Consider the following 24,242-nt stretch of genomic DNA (forward strand, 5'->3'; position numbering starts at 1 on the left):
GGTCATTAGTAAGCTGAAGAGGCAGAATGTAGATGACAGCCTTAACACGATTGATGTCATGCTAAGCACGGCCAAGTCCTTTAGGACATTTGTGACAAGGTGCTGGAGGTAGTTGCTAGCACTGGGGTGCTGACTAAGGCTCCTAACATTGCTAACAGTGATTTAAAATGCCTAATTAAAACTGCACAGGGTGGTATTTTACTTTGTGTGTGCACCATGTTGTGTGGGCAGTAGTGTGAAGAGCAAATGTCCCAACTCCTCTGCAAGTTCAGGCTTTACTCACCTGGGAGCAGAGACTGGACTTGTGGCATGTAAAAGTGAAGAGTCTGTGCAGAGGGGTTACAAGTTGGTTTTAAGTTGATTTTCTAAACTTTGGTGATGACCTAGAATGATCCAAAGATGTATCTAAGGGAGGAACATATGGCTAGTCGTTAAAAATATATCAAAGAGCTTCTCTTGTCTTTCTTTCTCATGAATGATCTCTTCAACATAAATTATCCCCTCATGTGACCCCCAGTCTGTTGGTTGGCACTCACATGCAGAAGCACGAGGACACTACTAGCAATTACCTTTGCGATATTTACATCATTTTAATGTCAATTTTCTGTATGTAAATAGTCCGTGAGGAATGCACCATGCCTGGGGCTCCTGCTCCCACTACAACAGCACTGCTCCTTCAACACACCAGAGTGCTTCCCACCCCTTATCTAACTGCCAAAAATATCATTTCAGTTGCTTTATGACAAAATAATGACTCTGTCAAAGATGAGTGGTCAGAAAAACAAATTTGTTCTCCCACACAATTAGAGTTTATAGCATTGGACAGCAATATCAATCTCCAGCGATTCAAAATTGAATTTGCACGTTGGATGGAAATGTGTACTTGCATGTGCTGTAACCAGGGTGCTTAGGAAGACTCCTCTCAGGTTGAACTGGAAAGACAGATATCAGCTGAGCTGTGGGAACATCGGGATGTTTCAAATCGCAGATGAGTGTTGTGAGGACGTGATGTTCACCTCCACAAGCTCAGCACTGACAGAGCTGTTCCCACAATGATCAACAAAAAAAGATCTGGAAAACTGTCCCCAGATATAACAGGCAAACAGCTGTTCCCTTCAGGTAGAAAGCTGTTCCAAGGCCTGTATCTCCCCATACATAACCTAATTGCCTATGGAGTTGCTGATATTTCTAATCACGGACTTCAGATATTCCTTGTAAAGATGTACAAGGCATTAGACATCAGCAATGCCATTTATGGTGAGCATATACTGGATCTCAGAACTGCACTTTGGCCATAACATTTATTTCATCCTTATGCAGGATTTTGCCCTTAGGCTGTTTGCCAGTGCAGTGCAAAGGCTGCAGCATACATCCTCTTACATTTGCCGTACCTTAACCTGTATTCTCAAACCTGCTCTGCTTTTTACAGCCCCCTCAATCATCCCTTCCCAGTACACATGCAAACCCACTTGACATGCCAAGCAGCTGCTACCCACCCACTGCTACCCATTTCTGGGCATGTATACATAATATATTATAAAGCACTTTGACTTTTCTTTGTATTTCAAGAAACTGTATAGGCATGAAATATTGTCATCTGGAATTTAGCACACTGGATGTGGAAGCAGTTCTTTCGGTTTTCAGAACTTCTCCATTCTTATGCAGCCATAGTGACCTCATTCTTCTAATGGAAACATCTACAAGGGCGATGCAAAATTTTGTGTTAAATGTGTTTTGTATGTAAATCTAATTAAGCCTTTTTTTTTTACTGTCTCAGATTTAAACCAGTAACAGCTAGGAACAACCTTTCAAAGTAAGTGATTAAAGACATTACAAACGATACCAAGGATTTTCAGTAATAGTTTATTATAATGGGTATTCATATAAGATAACAAAATATTTCCTTACCTCTGAAGCAGAAAAGAATGGTAGCCTTCCTTAAAAAAATATTGAGACAGCTGAAGAACTCTGAATTTCTGCAGTCTTCCATAGGAAACTGATTTCCGCATCCTGACAGTGATTTGATAGAAAGCCAAGTCAGTTGCACTGGATCAGTGGCGCCCAGCTGATTCACAGTTATCTGAAATGCCTAAATGTCCAGGCTCTGCTGCTTTCTTTTCACACTGCTCACGGTCCAATATATCTCACAAGCATAGTTCTCTTCTAGTCCATCTGGATGATACTTTCACCTAAGTAGTCTTCTTTCTGTAACCTTAAATATTTCAGTTTTTCTTACTGCTTATCCCACCAGTAGAAGTACCTTTTTATTGTACTCGAGTTATCTCTCAGCTCCGCTACACACATTTACCTTTTTCATTCATCCATCCAGAGAAGTCTGTCTCTCAAGCACAACAGGCATCTCTCTTCTTTGCAGAAGTCTCTGAGATTGTCCATACCCACACTCTGATGAGGTCCCTGGGACAGATTGCCCAATTCCTAGTGCAGCCTTCCTGAAAAAACAGAAGTATACAAAATTTTATTTCCCTGTTTCAGCAAAAATGTCTCTCCACATGCAGCACAGAATTTGATATTGGCTTGTTTTCCCCCAGACACGGTACCCTCTACCTCATGTTCAGTTTGCTTTCTACAGATGCTTTTTGTTCTCTTTCAGTTTTAGCACTGCCTGAATTTTTCACTCATTCAGTATTCAGCTACGTCCTTGATTTGCTGTGGAAATCACGATTAACCTCTCTGAGATCTGTGAAGTGACCTCAGCAAAAATTGGTGCAAGAAAGCGAAGAATCAGTCTCTGTGGTTCAGTCCCCTGAATGTCTTTTTTCTTCTTATCCTACTGGTCTTTTACTCCCTTTGTGTAGTTACTGACACTGACAAGAACAAGAACAATAATTTAATCTCTCTAGATTTCATTAATCTACAGATTTTTTTGTACTTGTATAATTTTAATGATCATAAACTAAACCTAACTTTTACGTTGCCTGCACACTAAGGTGGCAAAGGTAATGTTTTTTGCTCCACATTGTCTGACCTTTTACAGTTTGGGTTTGTTGGGGTTTTTTAAACATTTGTCTTTTTGCCTGGTTTAAGTAGCTCTCATTAACTCTACATTTGATGTTTTTAATAGAAATGAATTTTTTTAACCTTGATCTTTGGTCTGTAGCTAGTCTTGTAGAAAACCACAGTGATCACATTTGTTCATTACTTTCTTCTGCTTGGAAATTGTATACACAGCTAAATTTGAATTATTCTGAAGGTTTTTAGGATTATGTAGCGTTACTGGCTCTTCTTTTACTACTTGGTTAATGTTAGGTTTTGGCCCTATCCTCTGCCCACAAATGTTTTAGATCAGTCCTTTATATTCTTCAGTGATCATATTTGTTGTTTACTCTCATTCACTTTAAATCATACTCCTAGATGGCTACATCTCTCTCTTCATTGCTGTGGGGTTTTTTGTTGTCATTTTGGATTGTTTGTTTGTTTTGTACGGTGGGGTTGGGGGAATTCTTTGTTGTTTTCTTATTTAATTGGAGCAAGTAGAAAGTTTGCTCTCTTTTCTCTTAAACATGGTATTATTTGGAATTCTCTTTTAAGGTAGGATGCAGCATTCTAGAAGATTCTGCTGGGGAGGCTTTCACAAATATGTATAAAGCATCTAAATAAGTTAATTTGCAGGGACTGAATGAGTCTGTGATTATTCTACTGGTTTAGGGCAGGAAGAGCCATTTAAGCAATTCCCACATTTCAGAAGGCTGAGATATCCCTACATTCTGTTTTATGTGTTTCTTCTGAATGCCCATATGAGGGTTGATTGTGTTAAATCTCAGTTAATAGGCTTTTAAATTTGACAGAAAGTCCCCAAATACTTCCACCAAAAAATGCATTTTGCTGTTTTTCTGAAAACTTGCCCGTATTTGTCACAAACATAGACCTCCAAAATCTGTAGTTTCCCTTTGTCTGGTGATGCTTGGTGGCTGAAATTGGAGAAGATGCGGAAACCCTGCCAATCACCATACAGCGTAGGCCCTGCTGTGCGGACCACAGAACAGCTGCCATGGCACGATGCCACCACTCTGGGCTGAGAAGCGTTTCTTCTGCAGCAATCTTGCCCTAAAAAATTAACAAACTGGGCAGCAGAACAGGCAGCGGAGCTCTTCTGTGCTGGCCATGCTCTTGTGCCTCGGAAATAAGGAAAAGGAGGAGGCAACATGTGAAGAGGTGGATCACAGTGGAGTTAGGGAATGTGGGAAATAAAAGGAAATCAATATGCATGAGAATTTATGGGAATTGTTTGTGTATGCGTATATGCATTCATACATATAAATATATATATGAAGAGGCATGGGGCAGGACTGGATAGAAGCAGAGGGAGATGGAGAAGGCCAGAGTCCACCCAAGACTTTTAACCATGCAAAAAAACCTGAGGAAGAGTGCTTATTAAAAGAGCTGTGCACATTTACACCAATTAGCAGGTGTTCTTGCATTTATGTTTCCCCACCAATCTGCAGCACCTTTTCAGAGCCCCTGGACCTCCAGCTTTTCGTTAGAACCAGCTGCCATTTTCTTCCTGCCCAGACCAACTGGCTGCCTCTGACACCGACGAGTCCCTCCAATAAAACAGAAATCTCACCCTGAAAGAAATCCCGTTGGTTCCTCTGTCTCACTGATTCTCGTGACTCCACAGATTCTCCTGCTTCTTTCTCCTCTGACTCTATTTTCTGGTCTTGTCATTATTGTTTGTCTCTCCTGTTTGGAAGTCTTCCATTTTCATATTCCTGTGTACAGTAAAGCCAGTTGTTACTTTTCTTAATAGCAGTGTCACTTACCAAAATCTTCAGTCTCTATAGGAATAGGCATATCTTATCCACTGACACCCAAACAGGCATCTTTCATTCTGCAGTGGCTCGTCATTGAAAACGTACTTTACAACTGATGTTGTCTTTAAACATCAATATTTTGGAAATGAAATAAATCACACTTTCTTTTGTCTAGCATATTCAATACATTTTGGTAATTTCAATTTGAAAGGTGCTGAACATACTTTTCTTTAGAATGAGCATCAGTCAAGTAACAGCAGTGTAATCTGCCTCATTTCTAGCATTGAGGAGAATGCTCCACCATCTACTGCCTTACAGATTCTTGTAGATATTCTCCAGCAGCCACTTATGACAACTGCAAGATTGTTTTACCCTAGGGATATGTATGTATGTGGCCAGTTGCTTCAGGTCATATTCCCTCCAAATGGAAGTCAGCTTGACAGCTGTTAATTTGCACTTGGCCATTCCATGTGTTGTTTTGCTCTAATTATTGGTCACTGTATGGAACAGGTGACAAATACCCACATGAGAACCCTTTAAATTACTAGATGTACAATCGTTAGGAAAACAAACAGACAGCGTCATTAAACACTAGTTTTCTCTCCAGACCCAAACAGAAACAGATTTTAGCCAGTTTTGACATGCATTGGAAAGGGATGGAAAAGGTGACAATACCTTACTGTTTATGAAACTAGCTTCCCATTCTGCAAGTGTCCTAGTTTCAGGGGAAGAGGGGAAAATAAGGAAAATACAATTGTTCTAAGATCAGATGCAGAATTTGGTTTATCTGATGATTATCTCACAAGGTTCCATCAGGTGTTCTTTCCTAAGTAAAACTAAAAATGCCAAGAAAAATTCCTCTGATCTCCAGCCTACCACAACTATATAAAATTAAAGCAGGCAAAAAAAAAGCTTTTCTGAGCAAAAGAGTGCTAGCTGAACAAGGATGGCGAAACACCATTATAGTGAGCTTGCCTTCTACTGAAGTGTGGCATTGCAAAAGATATTTAATTGAAGTCTGTTTTCTCAGACTCCCAGGGCCTAATTTGGATCTTAGTTTGGGCCAGATTCTCTAAGGACATAAGCAGAGGATTTGGTTTTGTTCCTAGGAGTAGTGAGCAACTATTGAATTTTTGCAAGATTATAGACCTGTCTGTAGTGAAAATTATGAATAATTTAGTTGATCTCAGTGGAGCTGCGTTAGTGAAAAAAAGAAAAGATTCAGCACCTTGGACTCTTGGTGAAATTATTGCTTTTAGACCTGCATGAGCTGAAGATATTACAACATGCTATTTGAGTGATGTCTTGTAAAGCATGCTGAAACAATAATATGGGCACAACACACAGAAATAGAGTGGTTGCCATAGGATATGCTTTACTAAGACTTAATCTGAACTAAAACTCACCTCTAAATAATATGCCACTTTTTTTTTTTGTTTCTGCCTTTTAAAAATAGGTGTAAGTGCAACCTTCATGCTACTGGCTGTAAAGAAGAAAACAAAAGACTACTTTGTGAATGTGAGCATAATACAACTGGCCCAGACTGTGGAAAATGCAAGAAGAATTACCAGGGCCGACCATGGAGCCCTGGTTCTTATCTGCCTATACCTAAAGGCACTGCTAATATCTGTAAGTAGTACTGTATAATAAGGATATTTCATTGTTAGAATTCTGCACCTTATCATGACTCTGAAGGAAGATTAATGCTGGCAAAAGTTTGTCATTTATTTATGAACCAATGCATATAATTGCATTGACAAGGTGTCCAATTCTAAGTGTTAATTGTAAGTATACATCATGTGTGTTCTCACATGGTTGTAAATAACTTGCATGATGAGACCTGTGTGTTTGTATAGACAAATCCCTGGACACTGTACAGAAAGGACTAAGGAATGAAAAAATTATGACCCCTCACATAAAAACAGCACACAGAGAAACAAGTGGGAGTATCAGCAGTACTGCTCCGGCCATGGTGCCCTCAGCTCTCCATTCATACAGCCTTATTGTCTAGAGATTCAAAACAAGCTCAGCTCAACGTGCGTGCTGAGGTCCTTGCTCATTTTCTCTCCATTTTTCCAATTAATAACTAAAGATCAAATGGTTGATAAAGGAAGTTTTTACCTGATGTTGACCTGCAGTCCAGATTCACATGCACTCTTTTAGATTACTGCATGTGTTGAAGGGGAAAAGCTGAGTTTTTATATCTACTTGTTTTCAGCTAATAGTCAGTCAACAACACACATACTATTCCAGCACACTTCCATAATATTGAAAGGAAGTTATTGACAGTTGCATTTCCTGATCCCGGACAGGACTGGGTCAAAAAGAACATGGTGCTGAAAGAAAGGGCACTAAGACAAGAATGAGCATCAGTTCTGCCTTTCATGCGTGTATGAAATACACAGTGATTCAGAATCCTCCTGAACTGAGTAACAGACTTAAATTCCTTTGAAAAAAGGATTGAAGAAGATGAGGATAAATCACCAAACCCTTTGATAGAAATTACTAGGTTCTTTTAAGAAAAGAGTCCACAGTTTTGCCCTGATTAAAAGCAAAACAGTCATTTTAGAATAATAGATTATAACAATTTACTGAAAAGATATTTTGGAGAAACAGAGCTATGTACTGCCGTTGAATGAAAAGTTTAAAACCAGGAGCAATGTGCAATGCTCAGAATGTTATCTAAGACTTCAAAGCAGCAGCTGTGAAGAATCAAACCTCAAAAATAAATATCATAGGAAGTGGGACCTTATCAACTTAAATGAGAGAGTAATAGACCAAGTAACGAACCGTGAAGTGTGGGGGCATGAAGTTATGATAAAATTCTTACTGAGCAGAAAAAGAATGAACTTCCAAAAAGCAGGGAAAAAACATTTTGTAAGAGTATTCATTTTTTCACGTTATAAAAAGTGAGTGTGGCTCACATAATTAATACTTCAAAGTTTGGAAAAAATCGTGAGCTTTACCAGATTGGTTTGATTTATATATATTATATATATACACACATATGCACACATACTCACATATACATACATATGTATGTGTGTATATAAATAAATATCACAGAATTACACACACACACATATATAATGCAATTGCTACCCCAGCAATCATCTAAACTAGTGACAAGATGCCTCTGAACATGAAAACAGGTATCTTTCTAAATGCAGCTTGTTACGCCAGTTACTTTATTTCCAATCCACTAAGCACACACCAGATGGAACAGTGGAATTAGCACCCACCAAAAGGATGCCTGAAGCTTGTTAAAACAAATTTCAGCATTACTGAATTCCATCAGATATGCAGTTCCATCAAAAAATCAAAATATTTTGCAAGTAACAGGCAGTATTTTACGGTTTTAATTATTATTTTTACTATTATTATGATAGCATCATCAAAATATAACCTTGTTTGAGCTGACAAATGCTCCACTTACCCTCAAATCCTGACTTCAGCAGTGATCAGCAGCAGGAATTTCTGGCAAACAGGAAACAGTATGAAGGATTTCTTCTTTTCTGTCCCAGTTGCCAGCAATAAACTGGCTTTCTGAGCTGCACCCTCCATCATACCCGCAGGGGTTGCTAGCTGCTGAGTGGAGAGAGAGACCAGGCTTCCATACTTGATCTCAGTGACATCTTATGGCAATACATTTCACATTTTTATGACATAATGAGTGAAACGTATTTTCTTTTGTTTCCTTTAAATGTTTTTCTATGGTTAAGCCTGTACCTTCTCAGACAGGAAGAAGCAGAAAATAACGCATCTGAATTTACATCCGTTGTACTATTTATCGTTACATAGACTCGACGTGTCCACTCCTCCAACCTATTTTCTAAATGACAAATCTTAATCTATTTAATCTTATCATATAAAAAAACACACCACATCTCTGGTCATCTGTGATTCCTTGCTCTCTTCTAATTCTGTGATGTCATTTTTTTATCTGATGAGGCTAAAACTACACATGATGTTCTGGACATGGGAAAAATATGTATCTTTTACAATGGCACAAAAGATGTGTCTGCTTTATATTTTGTTGTTACAAGGTCGGCCCTTGAGTCCTTTTTAAAGACTGTGCCTCAGTTAAAACAGTTATTCTGGCATCAAGGCTGACATAAGTGACAGGTTATATGTTACAGTAGTTATTTCAGAAATGTCATATTTGACCTCCTTTAAGCACTTCTTGGGTGAACATCACCTTATGGCAATTCTTATTGTTTGAAATGATTTACATTATTTACATCTACACCTTCAGATGATGACAAACATTGAGAAACTTCCTCGGATTGGGAGAATCTCTCTAAATTTCCTTGTTGTAAACATCAGTGAAAACAATTCATTTAGCATTCAATACTTTCATACTTTGATTGTCTATCTACCCAATCACCTGTCTAGGAGTCCTCCTGCTTCTAGTGTGGTTATTAAAGAAAAAAAAATTTATTAACTTTTATGTATGTAGTAAGTTCTCAAAATACTGTGGTTTATATTTAACTTGACAGATTTTATACCTTTTTTATTTTTCTCTATCTTTCTCCACTGAGATGACTTGCACTTTGGAAGGGTGTCTTCCCAAAATCATTTTCATTCTGTTTTTTTGGATTGGGTGTCAAATTTTTTTGTTTGTTTATAAGATCATTGATTTTTTAATTTTTTTTTTAATTGATGAGTCACATACGATTGTTCTGAGTTTCGCATACACTTTATCTCTGGCTTACTGCCATGCTGTTGCATTACATCTTTTTAGCTGTTCTTTTCATTATTTGTTTAACTAGCTTCCTCATTTTTATCTGCTCTCTCTCTGAAAGTTAAATATTACTGCAGTGGCGGTTTTTTTAATCCTTTTTCTTCTCAACAAGTATGTTGACTTTCAATCCAGAAGTGTTTCTCTGATAACTACTTGAATCGGATCCTATGTGGTACTCAGAACTAAATCAGCTTCTCTTCCAGTGGGTTGTCTGATTACTTGCTACAAGCAGCAACCATTTATGGTATGCATAAGTCTAATTTCTTTTTTCACTACCTGATTTAATGCCACATATGTTGCGGCACATTAAATTTTGCATTATCGTGTGAACTCTCTGCACAGCCGATGTAATTTCATTTACCTTGTTGCATTTATGTCACCGTTTCCATCATGTGGTCAACAATGCAGGCCCAGCATTACACTCCCCCTCGTCAGGTGTGAATTCTGTAAATAGTTGCTGAAACATGTTGATAGAATTAACTTATCTGGTTTGACCCTAAACTTCCCGTGATAGATTGTTTTAATTCCCTGGGGCCACTTTGTATAATCCAGTAATATAGTGCCCCTTTGATTCTCTTCCTTCATCCAGTTTTCAGAGTCTATCTTTTCCATCTAAGACCAAAATATTTACAATTTTAAATAGATTTGATTTTTTTTTTTTTTTACGTAAGTGTGCTTACATAAGATACAGCTAAAAATAGTTGTATAAATGAAACACACAGTAACTTTTTTTTCCCACAAAATAAAAAGATCCTTTTTCTTGAGATGAAGATACTCTGAATTTAGGAAATTTGCTCCGATTCAACAGGTAGCATAATGTCCATTTCCAAATCTTTCCAAACTGGAACTTCTCTTGTTTCCACTGTTCTGCTTCTGCCATTTTTTTGTGGCCAATAAGACTTTATTACACCTTTTCAACCTCCAGCCTATGAAATACAAGACCATTCTAGATTATATTCCAGTCATAGCCTAAATCTTGATCTAAAGCTGTTTTCTTTATCCTTCTCATTTTAAGTCAAGATGAGTTTTTCAGAAGAACCCAAAACAATTTTTTTGTGCTTTACTTGTGAAAGACACCAAGTACTCTGTTGTTTACTGGCACTAACAATATTTCCACATTTGTCTCCCACATAGCATTTATTTTATATTTTCACTCTATCTTATTGACTATTTTGTGATTGCATTTATTCCCTCATGCTGCCACATTCTATGGATAGTTTGTTCTGCAATATGTTTTGACACTCTAAGTGAACTTATTGCATTTCTCTACACTTGGTATTACAAGATAGCTTTTCTCCTCAGCAGTCGTGTGTGTCTGACAGCACTAGCCCTATTCTTCCTCCTGTTGTTTAGACCATTTTTGGCACTTATGTTCCTTGCTCCATCAGACAGAGCTGTCTAAGCCTGTGCTGGACTGCAACCCATCAAAGCCTGCTCACTTTTTGTCAGTCCCTCCACAACCAATAGCGTGTACCAGAAGTGCTTGACACTCAGCCAAAACCGCCTCCCAGCTGTTACATGACTTTCCTAATTTCATAGTTCAACATGAAACAAAGGATTGAGCGAGGCACAGGGAACACTGGTGGTTCTTTTTGGTCAACAGTTAGGCAGAGACTCTCAATCAGTCTACCAAATTGCTCCTGCAGTGAGTCCCCCTCTGTGATAGTACAGTTTCTGTCTCAGCAGCACACCCTTAATCCTGCCTGAATGGGAAAAGACTTACGAGGCATCACTGCAGCACAGCTGCCACTGAAAGAGTTTCTGGCAAGAAATGTGGCACTTGAAGTATTGCACTGATTGCCCTCATCTGTGTTTGTAGTTTTCCCCATGAATGTTTGCTGACACAAAGCCATCTTGAAGGACCAGGGTAAACAAAGTTGGCCAAGAGACTGTGTGATGGCAGACTTTCTGCTCAGGAATCTAAATAGCATGTATGCCTGCAACTGAAGAGACCACACATCCTGCTGTCCTGTCAAAGCAGACTCACAAAGTAGATAGTGTTCCATTTTCTATGGGTCCCATTCTCTCGAACAACTGGAAGGAGTTTTTCAGTGCCTACTTTGATGACTGAAGTAGAGGAGGTGATCCTGCATGATTTGAAGGAATGGGGCACTCCAGCTTAAAGAGAAAATGTTGTTCCTTGATGATTTTGCTAACATCTTCCATAAAAAACCAGTAAGATATGGATGCCATACGTTACAAAAAACAAAGCTCTTATTGTTCCTATTTTATATTACATATTAATTTTGGTCCATGAAGCTCACAGAAGACATAAAGCCACAGGAAGATGTCACACAAGAGCTGTGTCAGACTGGGAAACTTGGCAGTAGGGGCAAAGTGTAGTGAATAAAGAGCACTCAGGAAGACAGAAGTGTCAGGAAAACCTGCAAATGATAAACTAACTTGCCTCCAGCTAGGTATCCAGCGCAATGGGCAGCAAGACACTGCAGGTACATACCTAAAAACCAATGCACTATAAATAACATGTGCTGTATTTTTTTTTTTATGAAGCTTGAAAAATTATGCTCCAGCACTCTATCCTCTTGCATGACACTGCTGAGTTCGTTGTTTGTGCTGGTTATGGTGGCATCTGTTGCCGGGAAATTAATTCCTTCCATCCCTGTCACTGGTTTCAAACAACTCTGTTTTTGCCATATACAGTAAAGAGGAGCAATGAAAGATGTTTCTAGTCCTTAAGCAGCAGTATGTGAAGGAAAGTGTCTGTTAGAAGATACTCAAAGTTGTAGAAATTATCTGAGTTTTGGACTTTCAAAGTTGCTAATATCCAATATTCTATCAATTAATTATGATTACTTGAAAAAAATCACTAAAACATCATGATGAAAGGTCCAGATTTTAAAAGGAGTTACCCAATAAACCAGTAACTGAATATTTTCTCTGTCCTATTTATTTGTGGTGATATTGCTTGAGAAAGCAGGGGAGGAGGATAACAAACTTGATCTAAGCAGTTATTTTTCTGGGTATTGAGAATTTTTCAATCTTTATAGAGCAAGCAACTGCAAAATTACCAGTAACAGGAATTCTAGGACTCTTACAATGAAACACATGCAAAATTTTCTAAGAATTGTGGTTTTCACTGTCTATGATCCTTTGACTGAATACAGGTTTGAAAATACACAAAAAGTTTACTCCTGTGATCATAACAATCAATCCCTTTGAGGGATCAAAAATCCTAGGTTCCTCCAGCTTCTCAGGGCTTTAAATTACTAGAGAACTTCTGAAACTGATGCTGAGGATCTGATGTTGCAATCATGCGTCAGTGGAGGAGCTGCAAAGGGAAAAAGACCCACTGCAGGGAGTGCTGTCATGCTGCAGCACAGATAATTCTAGCAAAAGATCAGATGTGGCATTAATAACCTGCTTTGACTCTTTGCTACAAAATACAGCTCTATATTTTGTTCCTGTTTAAGATTTAAAATGTGAGGTGTAGAGTGACATCTCCTTTGTCAGAAAAGCTCTCACACAGCTTTGATCTGCAATTAAAATTAATCTAAACTTGCACTGCATTATTCACTATCGTATCCTGCCATGTCTTCACAGGAGGCAGTCTTAATTCTCAGTCTCTGGGCTGTATTCACCTTATCTGGATATTTCACTAAGCTCTTGCTGACACTTTTCCCCAAATGTGAGCAAGCTGTGAGCTGGGTGTAGTGTTTTGGTAGCAGCAGGAGCCTGTCCCTGGTTCCCTCTCATACAGCAGCCGTATGTTCAGCCTGTGGTGAAGAGGTAGAGAAGCCTATGAGAAAGATGGTAGCCAAGACAGACTTCAAAGAATAATTCCTTCATCCCACACATGCTCCCTACTCAGGAAGAAGTGCAGCCTGACTGCATTAATTGCGCTGCTGGTGGGAAGGGCAGTCAGGCATTGACAATGGAGATAATAAGGGACTGCAGGCTGTGACCCACCCCAAGACTGGAAGCAGCAGTGTGGCCCTTCTCACTGAAAGGCTGACGCTGTTCCTTTGTGTTGTAGGTTTCACACCAACACAAACTATAGAAGAAATAAAAAACTTGCTTTCTTTGCTAGCATCTGATTTGCTTTTTTTTCCATTCTCAATAGTCAGCTCCATGGTAGCTAACAGCTAAAACAACCCATTTCTGGAAAAAAGGGAAAGGAGAAAATTACAGAGCAGATGCAGAAGACCATATGAAAGGAAAACATCAGATATTTTACTCTCAAGTAATGCATGTATATTTAGATGAACTTAAGTGAACATGTAATATACCAAACCACCATCCTCCAGTCAAGTAAAAAATAATAAATAGTATTAGAGACTCTTCTGCAATGTTTGCTGTTTCAGGGGCAGTAGCCACCACTGAATTTTCTTTGCACGCTTTACTTGCTGTTTCCTCACTATAAAACTGTTACCATTAGTAACCATCCCAGTGATTTCAACTGGAAGAAAACTTAGAGCATTACTTCGGTTTAATAACTGAATATACATAAATGCAATCACTTGGTTTTATTTACCCTTTATGTCTAGCTGAACAGAGCTGTGCATCAAGGGAAGTAATGGGATTCTTCATCTCTCTCTACATCCTGTTCACATCATTTCACTGCTGCAGATTTCAATGGAAGGCTGACTGGAAAGGACCCATGTCACATAACATACCTGTTCCCACCCAAAGGGCCAGCAGGGTGGGATGAGTCCCGCAGCCCGTTGGTGTCCCAGTGGTGGTGCCACGGGAGGAGCTGTGTGGTGGGGCCCCCACCTGCCGCCACAATGACAGAGGGGGAAAGGCAGAATCCCACCTCCTGTGCCTCCTTACCTGAGTCTTGCACCAAATACAGCTCAGGTGAATTCGAGAGACAGCCTCAGTATGTAACTCCAGATATCACAGGAACACTCTTCCTAAGAATAATTTTTCTTCATATGTGCAGTTTTTATAGAGTGTTAATGTATCCTGCTTTGTGGCCCTACATACCCAGTTCTTTGCCATACAAACTTAGAAGTGCCATTCTCACTCTTGTTAGCAGAAAGAACATAAAGTAGTGCACTATCAAGGCCACTCACCACACACAGGGATACCTGGTATTTCAAAAATCAAGCTGCTTGCAGAAGATCACACCAACCCAGAAACTCTGAACAGAAATAGCTAAAGAGCTTTTCAAACAGAACCTGAAGACAACTTTGCAAGGTTAACACAGAGCCCTTCAGGCTAGCAGGCATCTCGTTTTCATTATTCTCTGCCCAGGAAGCATTTATCACTGAATTCATTGAAAATTTTGAAATGCAGTAAAATGAGGAGAGCAGGCTTGCAGGAAAACCTCTCCCTTTGCTACAATCTGTTCAGGAGGGAAAGGAAAGGATATTTGTGAGTGAGTGTGGGAGAGAAAGAGGTTTGAGGCGGGGGAGTATACCCAGAGGAAATACAAATACCATTTTCACAGTGAAAGTGTGAGTGCGAGAACACAGGATCTGTATTTTATCTAATATTTGTGCAGTTTTCGTCAGTGTATGAAGCAAAATGACTCCTGCTAATTTAAAACAGCTACAATGACTTGCAAAAATGTAAACAAGCTGCTATTGAAACATCAGGGAAAATTATTTGAAAATTTGATTGCCTTTTTAACAATTAAGACAAAAGAACAGAAGTTCTCTTACTTTATCCTAACTGGAAAAAAGACTTTTTTTTACATTTAGATATTTTTATTTAGCTTTTAATACCTCATAATTCTACAATTTTGGACAATACATGTTAATCTCAGCAGATGTAGAAATAATTAAGTTTGTAAACAGCATCTGAGTGTGGGGCTCGGTTAGCAGCAGGTGCTGTCTGCAATGCAGTGTCCAGCATTGTGCCAGACCACCAGTTCCATAGCATTTGAAACCAGAGAGCTGCAAGTCTAATATATGCCCCAGGACTGTTGTGTTGAAACACAAAAGACCTGGTTATGGTTGCCATTTTGCAAATACAATTACTTCAGCATTGTCTTAGGATGCCACTCAGAAGTGTTCCCAGCTTGGCTCTACTACCTTGCTTACAGTGAATATCATTTATCTCCAAGATAAACTTCACTCCAGTTTGCTTAATTGCAGAATGAGGTCCATAGCATCTCACAGTAAGAAGGAACTTCAAGATAGATGTTGAAAGAAGTACAGCAGATGTTTAATGGAGACACAGACAGATTTCTGCAGTAAAATGCATGCCATCAAAGATCAATAAAACTAACAAAAGGCAAACTGTATTTAACTAAGAGGATGAAAATATCCAGGATATAAATATCAATATGTAATTTGTGACTTTAACCCGAGCAACTAGCAATAGTGCCATTAGTAATGCCATTTAATTTAAATAAAATGGCATTTCAGGAAAGATTTTGTGTCCATATTTTTGTGCTAAACACCTTTCATGACAGACTCGACAAAAAGCTACATGTTGGGACTGCATCATGCAACACGAGATCCCACATTTCTAAACCTGCAGAGGAGTTTTCTTCTTCAGCAGCTCCACCTCTTCTGGTGAAGCTCACCTGCCTCTGGAATGGTTTTCTTGCATTAATTCAACTTAGGAATTGAAATGAAAGCCAGAGGAGGAAAAAAAAAAAAAAAAAATCAATGAGAAGCTTAGTCAATAAGACCAACCTAATGCATTAGATCATTTCGCTCAGTTACCTTTTTTTTCTATAGCTTAATTTAGATAACCAACAGGTAAAAGAGGAAAAAAATAGCTATACACAGTTAATGCGACAGAACTGATTTAAGCAGCTGGCCAAAGCAGTTAGGAATGCATCTATCCCTTGGTTATATTATTCTCCTAGATCTGCATAATATATGCATGACTGATATTTTTATCTAGAGCATTAAACCTAATGGCTGATTAGTTGAAATATAAAATTGTTCTGAAGAAATTCATGAAGTTCAGAGAGTTGGTGTAGGTCCCAGAAATCCCCATCTGTCAATACATTTTAGTGGTCCCTGCAGCCTTGTACTGAAAAATCTAAAGACTCTGCATTTATAAAGGACTGGGTACATATTGCTAGTTGCTTTGGTTTAATTATGTATTGATGTAATATTCTGAAAATTAGGATGAACATTTTTCAGAATCTTAGATGTAACAGCTCGGTGAACCACAGCAAACAGCTAACTATACTTTTTTGTTTTCTTTCTCTACAGGTATACCCAGTATTTCCAGTATTGGTAGTAAGTAATGAAACCAGTATTGTTTTGCATTGTCATTCAGCTTCCTGGATCTAATTTCCCACCATCCCTTTCTGTTGTCGTTGATGTTCCTCTGAAAACATGCTCTGTAGTGCAGGGGCTGTGTATTGGCCTTCCTCTGTTGTATGGTCAGAGAGAATGTCACTCCTGACAACACATCTGCCTTCAACTGCAGATTTTCTGATCAGTTCTGATCACAGAGGAAAACTGAGCGCTATAAAACTGAGTGTTATACAGAGAATTAAGACACTATTTGTTGAGCATCTTTTCCCAAAAAAAAAGTGTTAATTTTCATGTGTGTGTAAATTTGAAGAGCAAATGGAAGAGTTTATAAATGGAAGAGTTATCATTTTTATGAAGTAGCTTAGCAAATGCAATGTATCTGTTGGAATCTTTGCATTAACTCCAGCAGCATTTGAACTGGGCTTTGCTCCACAAAATAAACAGAATTGTGTTCCTTCAAAAATCTTGCTTTCCTATATGCAATTAAAGCACCAAAATATTACACTTAAACTACAACAAAACTATAACTCTGTTATGTAAAGAACTACTATATCAGTGAAAGTGATGATTACATCGAACACTTAAAGGGACTAAGTGCACAGTAGCTCAGCTCTGAGTCCAGCCGAGTTCCATAGCTGAGAAGTGCACATAGCCACAATATGTTAGCTGATTACAAATAAAGGAGGGAGACAGAAATGGGATTCTGCTGTAGTTGACTGAAAGAATATTCCCCACAGCTTTGCAGAGGCTTTAGACATGACTTGTGTGATGCAGGACTATCACAGTAGTAAAATGCAATTTGCCATACCTGTTGTCCAACTGAAAAGTTTCTAATAATTTGGATAAAACCGCCTAGCTTTTTATGATGCAGGGCCAGGTCTGTCAATTTATAAATTAGCTCAGTTTACTTAAGCTCATGAATGGTGCTGATTTGTTAAGCTCTAGACAGCAAGCTAAATGCCATCAAAAGTAGCCTCCTTGCAAATGAGAGGAGATTTGACAGCTGAATGCTGCAGCATCTGTTTTGCAGCTTGAAATAGTGAAACAGCATCAATAACGTGTGAATGAAAGCCTTCAATCTTAATAATGTAGTTTTCCCACTGTACTATCTCCCTTCGTATTGCATGACTGCAAATGCATAGTGATGCGCTATTTTCAAAGCCTTGTGTTTATACACATATTTTATAAGCCAAAAAATGAACTAAATTAAAGAGAAGTTTATATCACTGTCCTCAGGAGTATTCCTGCCATTAATAGCAGAAATGGGATGAATGGGAAAATAGCTCTTTGGAGTTTGGTTGTGCTGTAGTATCTTAGTACTGTGTTGCATGGACTCTATGGTTGTTTTATCACTTCACACTCCATACAGCCTTTGTCATCACATCTACCATTTCTGAGCATCAGCAGATGTTGGCCTTTGAAAACTTAATAGGGAAACTCAAATACCTTTTAAACAATGGTGACCTGAAAGGATGCATTGTTGACCTCCTTGTATTTTACACTGGGGTGATTAGTACAGTTTATCTGTTACAAATGGAGAAAATTCTGTTTAACATTCCATAGGAAATACAAGAGTTTCTGCAAGTCTATGCTTTATCTTTACTCTGCTGTAAATGTCTTGGAATAATATGAGGTAAAATTCAACAAATTTCTTTGCCTACTTGGAAAGGGTGAAACATGAACATCTCTTCATGAGCACAAGTAAATACTGATACTCTGCTGGTTTTTTGTCATGTATTTTTTTTCTTAAATACCTCAGGGAGAAAATAGTTCTACTTGCACAATGTTCTGAAGACCTTTCCTATAAAATAGAAACAGCAGAATTATTGTTAAACAAGGATAGAACCCTTAAATTTATCCTAGTCTCTAAGAGAATTTAACAGAAGTACAATTAACACATAAAACCAAACAAGATTGACTAGTTGTGGCTGCTTTAATGGATTCTGCATGTTTTCTTCTTTTGTCTATGCTAATATGATGTTTGCGTTCATATCAGCAGAGTTTTTCCCCATCTGGGGACAGGAAGTCTCCAAGTTACTCTCAGGAGATACAGTTTGGGTTTTATTTTGCCTGGCAGCAAACACTAACGGGGGGTTATTGGCTTCTGTGTGCTTCAAGCTTTTCCTAGTATAGGAGGAGGATGGCACTGGGGCAGGGGGTTATCAAGACTAAACTGCCAGCACACAAAGAAGATGCCACTGCAAGTGATGTTCATTTAACAATTTAAGACTGCACTGAAAGCAAGAAACAAGAAATTAAATATATTTACCTGTGTGCACATATCATTCTCTATTCCTTTTTTACCTCAAAGGATCTTGTGCTAAAGCAGCTCATCACTAAAGTTTGAAGACAGTGGTCATTAAGTAAACATCCTTTCTGATCATCTAGGAGAAAAAGACAAAAAAAAAAAAAAAAAAAAAAAAAAAAAATCAGAGCTTTCCCATTAAGGTCATTTGTACCTGCTGTTGTCTATCAGTTGAATAATAGGTTCTTTGATCATTTCCAGCATTCTTGATTCCAGCGCTGGCCTTTTCAGCATTTTTCAGCCATGTCTGGAAAAATACTGGTGAAAGTGTTCGCAATTAATGAGTCCCAAAACCACTTCATAATTTTAAACAATGCTTATATATAGTATGTAAATATTCCGAAAACTACATTATTGTACTTGCTAAAGTAATGATTGAACCAATTTTACATAGACTAAAGCATCAAAATGTTCATTATTGTAACCATATACCAAGGTTACTAATCTGTACATGTATGCCTTTGAAAAGCTGAATCTTCTAAACTATAGCTTCTGTCTTTATTCCTGTAAAGCATATCTCCACTAATTATGCTAAGCAGTTTGTTATAAAGGGTATAATTAGATACAGGATAGGATAGACGTGATGTGCAAATAGCTCTGTGTGGGTGATTATCACCTTAAAGCCGGCTGGTGGCAGATGAGCCAGAGTTTAGAGACAGACCGTGCACTGAAGTGCAAGATACAATCACAATAATCAGATGGTATTTTCTGCTTTGGTCCTATGTTTTTGTTCTTCTTTATAGCCAATTTTAAATTAAGAGAACTTTTTTTTTTTTTTTTATTACAACAAATGCAAGACACAGAAGTGAAAAAAAATCTGAATGACCACTATTATTGTTTTCTTAACCTTGAAAGATCTAGTAGGTATTTTTCTAGAACTAAAATAGTGTCAGCATGCGTGTGCAGCTTTATTTGTTTTACATATTTATTATGAAATGTTAATGTGGTAAATATATACCTTTAAAGGTTGTGAGAGTAAATACTAGTGGATTATTTTTTGTTTGTTTGTTTTATAGCAATACAAAGTATTTTGGACCTGATTTTGCTCCCTTGCAGTAACCAAGTTTTCTCATTAAATTTAGTTATGGGATCAATGCCATGATAATGCCAAGCTCTGAACTAGAGTATACACAACACCCACATACATCAGTAGGATATAAACATGCATAACTAGGTTGTACATTACTTTCTATTATTATTTGAGGTCAAGTTTTACAGAGAGAGCTGTACTGTTGAGAGACCATTAAGATGTTTATCTCCTTAGAACATTTAAATATTGTCTTCAAACTATATTATTCTGGACATACTAGCAAAATATTCTCATTTCAATTCAATTTTATCCAAATCTGACTTCTTAATAAATAATACTGCTAATCAGGCTCCTAGTCAAAGGCAATGGACTTATCTAAGTAATTGATTACAATATCAAGCCAGTATTTTTTTTCCCTCCTGTAATACTTTGAAGCACTCAGAATTTTTCACTTTAACAATTGGATTTTCCATTATATTAAAACATTACTAGGTTGAAAGAAAATACTGATACCCTACGTGGTATAATGCCCTCATTTAAACACTGGATCTGAAAGAAATTTAACATTCCAATAAAAGACATCATGAATAGTTTATTTTCCTGTTAGGAATCATTTAAAAAGCCAGTTTTCTTCTGTATAAGTAGGATTTTGCCCTTGAAGAGCAGTAAGTAGAGCACCTACGCTGACCCCAACACTGAGCACAAACTGTCTCTGTGCAGAGAGATTTCAAGTGCAGGGTTGGGAACCACCGACACTACTCTGGGGAGCTCTGATGGGTTGGTGGGTGGGATTTGAGGGAGCTTTTGATTTTGTTTTGCCAGATCCACCAATTTTAACAGATAAGAAGAGCTATTCTCACCAGTCTAGTAGGCATGGCCACATACAGTTTGGTATTGATCATCCCAGTTTACCTTCAGCATTTTTGATTAGTTAGAAACAATGTATCAGTCAAACTGTCTTTTCAGTACTTTTTTATTTGCTGTAATATGTGGGAAATTGCTTAGTGCACAGTTATCTTTGTTTTAACCATAAATAAACAATCAAGTGATAGGACACTATGGAAAAGAAGATATCAACATTTCAATATGTACACATTGCATTTGCAATATGTAAGTTTAGCTACAGTTACTCAGAGAAGTTTATAGAGAGTGGATGTGATCTGCATAGATATTGTAAAATATAATTATCTATAAAGCTTGGAAAGAAATTGCAGGGAAAAAATGCACTTCTATACTTTACCCTCTCCTCTTCTTCTGTCCCTTAGACATGTAATCAGTTTATTTCACAGAGTGTAAGGGAAGAATGAAGTTTCCAAATCAGCATGCTGATTTTTAAAATAGATCTTGATTTACTGTTCTTCATCAGTTGTGAATTACTGTACAATAATCCTAGTTGACCAGCCAATTTCAGCATCTTTGTAGGAAAACACAGAATCAGTCAAAATAAAAAGGAACAACCTCCACAAACTATAAATGAAATAATTTACTTTTTTGGTCATGAGAAAGTAAATAAATATTTCCTTCCAAAAATAACTGAATTCATTGCGCACTTTTGCAATCATTTTAGTGGAAATACTTACAATTTAAGAATATTCCCTCAGATCTCATTAGTTTGAGAATTAGCCAACACATGTGTTAAAATCAGTGGATTTTTTTGGTGATATCTAAAAGTTTCCAGAGCTGGATCATTGGATATTTTTTTAAGCCTATAAAAAGATCACTTTATTTTACTCTAAGACAAGTGGACACATAAAGGACTAATTACATTTAAATTTTTCCAACAGTTAGAAAAGCTGTTATGGCTGAGGAGCTGCCATAAAACAACCACATCTTCACATATATGCAGAATTCTCCTTTCTTCAAAGGAACAGGTATGAAACTTCCTACATTGCTCCAAAAAAATTGCCTAATATTGGCCAAATATATTTTTAAAACTTAATAAAGGGGTGATTTTTTAAAAAACTTTTTCACTATTTCTTCCCTTTTGATGGGTTAGATTTTGCAGTGTTATAAAAATGTTGAAAGGCAAATTTTATGTGAGGTAGGTTATCATAAATTCAACCATATCTAATGAGATAGAAATTCTGTAATAATGATAGTGTAATTTTTGCAATAGGTGATGGAATATGATCTGATATAAATACTCAGTTATGCCAGCAGTTACTAAATCTGCCATTGATTTCAGTGAGTGTTCTTTTTAATTAATCCTATTTTTTTTCTCTAATATTAATAATTAAACCCACCTTCATAAGTATAATTCTGTTGTGCTCAGCAGACATCTGTATTTTAGAGCAGATATTTGCTCTCAATTCATGGTTTAAAACAGGGAGTGCAAGGCCTGTTTTCTATGACTAGAAACATGGACTTCTACTAAAATCATTAAGCTTACATTAACATTTTTAATGCTTTTTTGTGCTTTAAATAGAAGTCAAATGAAAGTTAAAAAACATCTTAATCAGAGTCCCTCACTAGGGTTCCTTATTGTTATTATAAATTAAGGAACGATAGTTGTCAACATAAGTGTTCCCTGTCTGCCATCAGAATAAGCATTATTTTAGACTTATGGATTTAGTATTAGTAATTTTCAGCAAATACCTTTTTTGTGGACCAGGTCAGCAGAAACAGTTCAGGAGATGAAAATGCACTAAGTCTGCCATAGACTGCAGATGCCCAGGCAAAAATGTAGTCTTCATACAGGCCATCAGCTGTGCTCTTCATCCCCAAGGAAGGACACCCCTCTCACTGAGAATGCATTTTCATTTTACTGTCAGCTCAGGACTTTGTTGCAGTGAGAAATCGGCAAAGTGCTGATTAATTTCTGCTGACATCGTGAAAGGTGTTTTTTCTGTTCAGCTGTCTGGTTGGAATCAGGCTGAAACTACCTGTTCATTTCCACTGTTTCCCCAATCTGAAAACATAATGTAGCCCATGGTGCAGACTGCATTTCCAGTGAATATTTAAGACAGACTTTATTTTATATCATGGGCAATTCCGATAATGTATATCCAAAAAAAAAAGAAAGGAAAGTGTCATATACCTAAAAAATACCATGCAATCAGTTTCTCCTTACTTCCTGAAAGTAAGATTTATTTTTTTTCCCAAGAGTTACCTTCTGGATATAATCAGCTTTGGAACAATAGTAATGAAAAATGCAGAAATTTCCAATGCAAATTTAAAATACCATATCTGATCTTCTGCTCACTCATATAGCTCACATACCTCTACTCTTAAAGTTGCCTACAGTAGCTTCACTTTTAAATAATAACACAAAAATGTACTTCTGGAAACTCTTTTTCACCTTTTGTAGCCTTGTTTGCCCAGAATGACAGGCATAGAATATATTACAGTAAATCTCTATATATTCTAGAATACCTATACCAAAATTCATTAACTATTCTGGCAAATAATTGCTTTAATTACAGAATACAGTGTCCATACATGGAACTGTTCTGGAAAAGCTTGGTTTGAGTCAACTTCTCTATAAATAAAACTCTAGTGGTAATCACTGAGGACTAGAAATATTTTCACAAGTTATAAAAGAATAACTAGCTGCTAAATGAATCTTCTTAGTGTCTGTTCAAAGGATGACTCATGTGCTCCAATATACTTGTGGGAATGGCAGTCAACATTCTTTGACTTAGACATCTCCACCTACCTTTGTAGATAAAGCATTTTATGTTGTCTCAATTTAAATAATAATGATAATAAAAATATAACGTTTCAAAAAAAGAAAAGCCTTGATAACAAGAAACCTGTAATCTTGGTGTTAATACATTCCATGAATAAGGATTTAAGGAAAAAAAATACTATCTTTACCAAAGTGTAAAAAAAAAAAAAAAAAAAAAAAAAAAAGGCACATAATAGAAGCATTAAATCCTTGGGAGCATAAACCACATTATCAAGCAGCCCAGATACACTTAAGACAGCAGCTGGTCTCAGCTGGATATGACTCTGAACAACCTCATCTAACTTTGAAGTTGACCCTGCTATAAGTAAAGGGTGGAACAAATGACATTTAGAAGTCCCTTCTAAGATGCTTATAATTATCACTAATAACTAGTAATAATCACTACTAATAATAATTAATTGGTAATCCTCAGGCACTGTAAACATGCTCTTTATTGTTTTGAGTGTTCATTAAGAAACTCAGCTCTATGTAATCTAATTTGAAGGGTCAGGGAATTTTTAATTATTTTGCAGTAAG

At 37.3% G+C, this 24,242-nt stretch overlaps 1 protein-coding gene across 2 annotated transcripts in view; it reads left to right on the top strand.

Annotated features, from left to right (window-relative positions):
* NTNG1 (netrin G1) overlaps positions 1 to 24,242 on the top strand; it is a gene marked incomplete at both ends in the record, with an annotated part of 146,851 nt that overhangs the window by 83,556 nt on the left and 39,053 nt on the right. For both annotated transcript variants that reach the window (XM_080348839.1, XM_080348840.1), the window contains 2 exons: positions 6,229 to 6,401; positions 16,656 to 16,682. In XM_080348839.1, coding sequence (XP_080204965.1) covers positions 6,229 to 6,401; positions 16,656 to 16,682 — 200 coding nt within the window. The remainder of the gene's footprint in view (positions 1 to 6,228; positions 6,402 to 16,655; positions 16,683 to 24,242) is intronic.

The sequence above is a fragment of the Nesoenas mayeri genome (assembly GCF_963082525.1).
Source record: "Nesoenas mayeri genome assembly, chromosome: 8".
NCBI lineage: Eukaryota > Metazoa > Chordata > Aves > Columbiformes > Columbidae > Nesoenas > Nesoenas mayeri.